The sequence below is a fragment of the Macrotis lagotis genome, chromosome 4 (assembly GCF_037893015.1).
Source record: "Macrotis lagotis isolate mMagLag1 chromosome 4, bilby.v1.9.chrom.fasta, whole genome shotgun sequence".
Classification (NCBI taxonomy): domain Eukaryota; kingdom Metazoa; phylum Chordata; class Mammalia; order Peramelemorphia; family Peramelidae; genus Macrotis; species Macrotis lagotis.
The window spans coordinates 50369780-50377342 of NC_133661.1; the positions used below are offsets into that span (position 1 = coordinate 50369780).

The 7563-nt window shown below is 43.6% G+C and overlaps 1 protein-coding gene across 1 annotated transcript; it reads right to left on the reverse strand.

Moving 5' to 3' along the window:
- Positions 1-3977: 3977 nt before the first annotated feature.
- IMP3 (IMP U3 small nucleolar ribonucleoprotein 3) lies at positions 3978-4759 on the reverse strand. Its single transcript, XM_074232761.1, has one exon. It carries the CDS (start codon positions 4639-4641, stop codon positions 4087-4089), a length of 555 nt encoding a protein of 184 aa, XP_074088862.1. The 5' UTR covers positions 4642-4759; the 3' UTR covers positions 3978-4086.
- Between the last annotated feature and the right edge of the window lie 2804 nt (positions 4760-7563).

Consider the following 7563-nt stretch of genomic DNA (forward strand, 5'->3'; position numbering starts at 1 on the left):
ATTATATTTTTACCTCCCCATAAATAGATAACTATTGCTCCAATTATTTAGATCTGACCTTATTTTTATTAAAAGTGTTTTAGCTTTATGTTCACATACTTCCTGTATGGTTTGGCAGATATATTCTGTTTATTTGCTGTCTCATGATAGTTTTTTAAACTTGCCAGAGCCCTCTCCTAACTATTATGTCTTACCCTTTTCAGTAACTTTCTTGGCTCATGGATTTAGATCCAGAGGACCTCAGAGCTCACCTTGTTCAGCCCATACAGTTTTAGAGTTGAGGAAACTGGGGTCCCAAGAGGTTAAAAATCTTGCCTAAGGTGACCCAGGGAGTGGGAGAACCAAGATTCAAACCCTGTGACAATAGAGTACTCAATGTTCTTTTTCACTGTATCTAGCTCTCTTCTTATCTTCTTTCAAGGTTGACCTAAGTTGCCAGCTCCTCCAAGAAATCTTCCCCAGGCTCTCAAGTTAGAGCCATCTCCCTTAATTATATTTGCTCAACTGCAGTTTCTGTGTTCCTCAAGGAGACTATAAGGTTCTTAAAAACAGGGACTGCGTTTGTCTTTGAATTTCCATCGCCCTGCACAATGCCATGCAGATAGCAGGCACTAAAAGGACCAAATTTGCTGTTAAATTGGCATGAGGAAAAGAGTTAAGTGAATCTTGAAACTTGGAAGAATTTCTAGAGGTGACCTCATTTACCCCTCTCTGCATGCCAGAGAGATGAAGGCCAGAAGGTCACACATTGGAGTCAGTGGTAAAGGCAAGGCTAGAATCCAGGCCTCCAGGCTCTAGGGAAATACTTATCCTATCCAGTCCTTCTGCTTTCCTTCCTTAAAAAACAAAACCAAACCTACCTAAACCTATTAAAGAATCACTAGTTAAACAATTTCATAGAAATCTGATGCCAAAGGTAGTAAAGGCAGTGAGATGGTTTGCCTTCTGAAGGTTCTTTATAAATATAAAAGAGCTCTTCTGGCTCTTTATAAAAATAAGTTTTCTTGGATGAGAGAAAGTTCAATTGTTGATGACAATTCTATTCTCTCCTGAAACCTGAAAGTCTTTTTGTAGAAAATCTGCTTAAAAAATCAGAGCAGTTGAACAGAACAAAATTTTGAAACCTTGGGCAAAGTAGACAACCAATCTCAGTATTAAACATTAGAAGTATTCTTCCAGCCATTCCTTATAGGACTGAATTCAGACTGCTTGGATATGAGAATAAGGATAGGGTTTTGAGCCTGGATATCCAGAAGAGTTGTATGACTGGATTAAAGAAAGGGAAGTTAGGAACCAATGGGGAGAAATGAATTGTTTAGATGTTGGGATACCTTGGAACAGGTAGGTGACATAGAGGGAAAGAAGGGCACCAGCCCTGGAGTCAGGAGGATCTGAGTTCAATTGCAGACTCAGACAACTTATTAACTGTGAGACCCTGGGCAAGTAAGTCACTTAGCCTCCATTCCCACCAGAAACAAACAAAAAAAGGGTGAAGATCAGGTATCCTACCACACAGGAGAGCAGGTTCATCAGAGAAGATTGTAGATTTGTTCTCTCTCTCACAATGGTGACTTTCCATCTCAATCCCTTCAATCTTATGGACCTCAGTGATCCCCTTTCATATTGGGGGCAGGGTTCAACTATTAGGAAATTCCTTTTCATCCTACTCCTGCCTTGTCATAAAAAGATTATGCAAGCTTTGGCAGGACCTTCCAGGTGGAAAGGCGAACCGTTCACACTGATGGATGTCAACAAGTATTTCTTAAACCAAGCCCTTTGCTAAACCTAAACAAAAGTGAGAGAACCTGCCTTCAAGGAGTTCCCTTTCTAACAGAGATGGGATATGGATCTTACAGAGTGGGACAAGTTTAAGTTTAGAATAAACAAAAGTCTCTATCTCAGTCTCTTTAGTGCTAAGGGCCTCAGTGTCTCTGAAGCAATCCATTCTGTAATAGGGGCAGGGTTCAACTATTAGGAAACCCCTTTTCATCCTATGCCAGCCTCTTCATAAAAAGAGAATGCTAGACTACTTCTGGCAAGTTCTTCAGGGTTTGAGATGACAAGAGTTGATATTGATCTAGTTCATAGCAAGTCCCCTAGGATGACAGAAGTGAAGGGATGGGGAGAGGTGATATGGAGTGTGAGAAAATCTCTTAGGTGGTGTTTTTTGGCAGATGATTTGGAAAGGAAGGGAACTGTAAAATAAGTGACAATTACTAGGCAGAACATTGGTCCAAGTTAGGTCAAGTTCAAATCTGACCTTAGACACTGTGTCTGAGCAGGTCACTTAATTCCAACTGCCTCTCCTTAAATAAAAGCAGCAATTATTGAACTAGTCCAGCTGAGAGGTAAAGAGTCTGCTGCCTAATCTGACTACATTTGGAGAGGGCTGACAGCAATTCTTAATGACTTTTAAAATCATAAGGGAGCTGTGACAGTGGGGGTAGCACCCACAGTGAGGATATCTCAGGCCTTTGGAAGGACTGAAGCCTTCACTAGTCATCACAGACTGTCATACAGTGGCCTACAGAGGGAACATAATTGATGACTTTGTGCATATAAATGCTGCCTGGATCTAGGAAGACCTGGGTTCCAATGCTAACTGGGCAAGTAACCTAACTTCCTTCACTAAACTCCAACTCTGATTGTTCTTTATAGGTGCTGCCCCCCTCTATGATCCATACCCCATCTCTGGTAGAATGGGAGCTCCTTGAAGGCAGGTTCCCTCACTTTTGTTTAGTTTAGCTTTCACTTTCAAGGAGGCATACCCAGCTATCCCTGCCGTGGGGCTTGCCTGATCAGCACACACTGTGTTGGGAGAATTTCTCACTGATAAGGAAAACCTAATTCACATTTTTCACCCAATTACAGAATGTTTGGGGCTCAAGGGATGATCCAGTATGTCATTGTGGGGGTGAAGAATATCAGACTCTGCCTTTGCCTTTATCAGTAGTCCCGAATAAGACACTTATTAACCTTAGTGCCCCAGCTCTAGGACCAAAGACAGAAGAGCCGAGGAACAAATGCAGGCATAAGCAGTTTTTATCCACTGGGAGTTCCTTATACAAACCCAGCCTTCCATTCGCCCAAAAGGACAAATCTCATTTTTCTATTTAGGAAAAAAGTTCAAATTAGTTGGAAGCTCTAAGATAAATAAATGTTACAGCCAGGATCCAAACCAGGTGCTATGAATCCAAGATCCTGGGAGGACTTTCCTCGAGGCTTTTGACTATTTTACTTTACTGACCTGTAGTTCAAGTTAAAATATGTAAAATTTCAGGTGCAAATCACCAACATTGCTAAGGGATCTGAGGCAAATATTAATGTGTGGCTGTGACAAACCTGATTCTAATGTGTGATTCAAGGAAATCAAATATTCCTTGTCCCCTTCCTGTCTGTCGGCAAGTCCTGTAGAGAACCCTATTGATGGTGGTCTACATTTTGAAGCCAAAGGAAACAGGCTCCTAGTTTGATCCTTACAAAATTTCCTACAGCTGTTTGGTATTTCTCTCATCTACTTGTTTAAAGACTACAGCAGGGGCCCATTAAAAAAAACAAAACAAAAAGGGATTCCAAACACAAAAATAACTCAAAGAAATCTGGCCTCTCTCGGCTCCTTAGTTTAGAAATCAAGAAAGATCCACTAAGTTGATTTAAGTAAAGTCCTTAAGTGTGTTTAAAACTACTGAATGTTAGGGGCGGCTAGGTGAGGCAGTGGGTAGCTGCACCTCACCACCTGGGTTCAAATCCGGCCTCAGACACTTAATAATCACCTAGCTGTGGCCCTGGGCAGGCCACTTCGCCCCATTCCCTTGCAAAAATCTTAAAGGACAAAAACCCTATTGAATGTTTTCCCGGATGCTGGCTCCCAGCTCCTGGAAAGCAAGGCCATGGACGGAGTAAGGACTGCCAGGAGGGTCTCGGCCGCGACGAGCTGGGGACCCCACCTGCCCGGGAACCACTCAAGGACGAGTCACTCAGGTGTAAGGGCCACGGGCCCGTTTATTCAATAAAGGGAAGGCGCCGCGGCGGCCTCCCGCCCCCCCTTCTTCATCATCATCATCATCATCATCTCCTCCTCCAGGCCTACTGGTCCAGGTCAAAGTCGTCGCGCTCGTTGCTGTAGTTGAGCACGTGCTGCTTGATCTTGGACGAGTCCACCCACGTGACGAAGTCCTCCATGGCGCGCGTCACCAGGCAGGCCGGGTCGGTGACCACGTGCGGGCCCACGCGCACGTGGCCCTGCTCCACGAAGGCCACGGCGGCACGCAGGTGCTGGGCCATGCGCAGCTTCACCAGCACGACGGGCAGGCGGCGGCGGCAGAAGCTGGAGGCCGTGACGGCGTCGCAGAGCTGCAGCGAGGCCTGCGTGGGCACCAGCCCCATGGCGTACAGCTTGCCCAGCAGCGCGGCCGAGGCGCGCACGCGGAAGGGGTCGCGCTCGGGCAGGTCGCGCAGGCGGCGCGCCAGGTCGCGCACGGCGCGGCTCAGCCGGTTGTAGCGCGCGTAGTCCTCGCGCCGCTGCACGTGGTAGCGCCGCAGCACGCGCAGCTCCTGCAGGTTGTGGTCCACGGCCTCCCAGTTCAGGAAGTCCACCTTCTTCAGCAGCTTCTTCTCGTGGAACTTGAGCTTGCGCACCATGGCGGCGGCGGCGGCGGCGGCGGCAGCAACAACAACGGAGAGCGGCGAGGGAGCTGCTCAGGGACCGGGCGCAGGAGCGGTCTGGCGCGGCGAGCACTTCCGAGTCAGGCCAGGAGGCGGGCCCGCGGCCGCCCCCTCCCAGCCATTGGCCGGCGCGCAGCGCGGGGCACGCCCCCGGCCCTCATTGGCCGGAGCAAGCCACGCCCGCTGGGCCTCCGCGCCGGCTGCAGCTGCTTCAACGCGCCTGCGCTCCGCACTCTTGCGGCCCCTCCCCCTCAGGCTGTTACTCCCCCAGGCTGTTATTCCAGGTCTTGGCCTTAGGGTTCTTTTGTTTTTGCTTTTTTTTTTTAGGTTTTTGAAGGCAAGGGGGTTAAGTGGCTTGCCCACGGCCACACAGCCAGGTAATTATTAAGTGTCTGAGACTGGATTTGAACTCAGGGACTCCAGGGCCTCCTATATCTATATCTCTCTATCTCTATCTCTATCTCTATCTCTATCTCTATCTCTATCTCTATATCTCTATATCTATCTATATCTATATCTATATATCTATATCTATATCTAATATCTATATCATCTATATCTATATCTATATCTATATCTAATATCTATATCATCTATATCTATATCTATATCTCTATCTCTATCTCTATCTCTATATCTATATCTATCTCTATCTCTATCTCTATCTCTATCTCTATCTCTATCTCTATCTCTATCTCTATATCTATCTATATCTATATATCTATATCTATATCTATATCTATATCTATATCTATATCTATATCTATATCTATATCTATATCTATATCTATATCTATATCTATATCTATATCTATATCATGTTGAATATCCCGCTCAGTGCATATGTGTGTAGGTACCGGGCAGCTGGTGGCGGGGCATGCAGAGCCCAGCTCAGGGGGCCGCTGACCGGCCGGTGGGGGAAGGAGAAGGCGCTGGAACGCCGCAGACATCGGGTGCAGCTCTCTCTCTCTCTCCATCAGGCACCGTGTCTTTATGGACTTCTGTCCAGCATAGACTTATGTTTTCTGTATATCTAGATAGCTATACAGAGAGTCTAAGTCCCTTGAGGGCAGGGGCTCTTGGATTGTTTTTTATTGTGGTAAAATTTATTAAAGATATTATTTGAGTTTTTCAATTCCCCCCCCATTTTACTTCCCACCCCCCACGGAAAGCAATCTATCAGTCTTTAATTTGTTTACACGTGGTACATTGATCCAAATTGAGTGTCATGTTGGATTTTGTTTTTACATCATTGTCCCACACACGGGCAACTGATTTATTTAAGTTTTATTAATAATTATTATTTATTAATGCAAGTGCTTTATTCCTGCCTTTTTAAGTTTTTAAAAGATTTTATTTTGAGTTTTACAATTTTTCTCCTAATCTTACTTCTCTCCCACCACCCCCACAGAAGGCATTCTATCAGTCTTTACGTTGTTTCCATGGTATACATTGATCCAAATTGAATGTGATGAGAGACAAATCACATCCTTAAGGAAGAAACATAAAAGTAGAAGAGATAACAAGATCAGACAATAAGCAGTTTTCATGCTTCTTTTTTTTTTTTTTTTAGAATTTTGCAAGGCAATGGGGTTAAGTGACTTGTCCAAGGCCACACAGCTTGGTCATTATTAAGTGTCTGAGGCCCGATTTGAATTCAGGGACTCCTGACTCCAGGGCCAGTGCTCTATCCACTGTGCCACCTAGCCGCCCCAGTTTTCATGCTTCTTGATGAATGATTTTGTATTCATGTTTGCAGGGACAAGTTGTATATATATCTCTATCCCTATAACATTATGTATTTTGTTTTTAACCTACATATATGCTTTTCAATATTCTATATATTGCAATAACTATTTCTGCATCTTCTTTATCTTCTCTGGCAGAGTGTAAGCCCCTTGAGGGCAGGGGTTCTTTGACTGTTTTTATATCTCCAGTTTCCAGCACATGGGTAAGTCAACTTTATTATCAACAATTATTTATTAATGCAAGTGCTTTATTAATGCTTCTTGATGGATTATTTTGTGTGGGTAGCCATCACTTTAATGTTTACAGGGACTAGTTGTGTATCTATCTCTATAGTACTGTGTAGTTTACTTTTATCCTGTATCTACTTGTCTATATTCTATACATCTAGTTAAGTATATACCCTATCTATGCTTGTCTCCTCTGGCAGAGTGTAAGGCCCTTGAGGGCAGGGTTTCTTTGATTTTGTTTTTATATCTCCAGTGTCCAGCACATGGGCAAGTGATTTTTTAAATTTTATTAATAATTATTATTTATTGATACAAGAACTTTATTATTGCTATTCAATGAATTATTTTGTGCATATAGCCATCACTTTAATGTTTGCAAAACACTTTATTTACATTGTCTCATTTGAATCTCATTATGCGCTGCTGAAGTAAGGATTACACTCTCCCTTCTTCAAATGAACCATTGAAGCTGGACAAGATGAAATACTGTGCCCATAGTCACATTGCTAGGAAGCCCAGGCTTGCTTATTCCAGTATAGCTCTGTATAATCATGATGTCACACTGCTTGGCCAATGGTAGAATAGGATCAAAAGAAGCTGACCAAGTAGGAAAAATAGAGACCAAATAAATATCACCCCTCTCCATGCTCTCACCTCCTGCACTGCTGTCTATGAAATGATCAAAGACCTTGTGTCCAGTTGTCAAACTTTTGGACAATCTTTAAAAATATTGAGGATCCCCCACAAAAATTTGCTTTTGTGGACTAAATCATTGTAAATACAATAATTAGAAATGAAAACTTCTTATATTGTAATGGTATATTGGACACTAACAATATAAATAGGAAACACCCAGGATGGGAATTTGGAACAGTAATGAAATGAGAACAGTATAAATGTTATAAGGTCTGTAATTTTTATA

Bases quoted from the DNA above. Each gene is read 5' to 3' on its own strand.
- IMP3 (XM_074232761.1), bottom strand. From the start codon at position 4,641: ATGGTGCGCAAGCTCAAGTTCCACGAGAAGAAGCTGCTGAAGAAGGTG.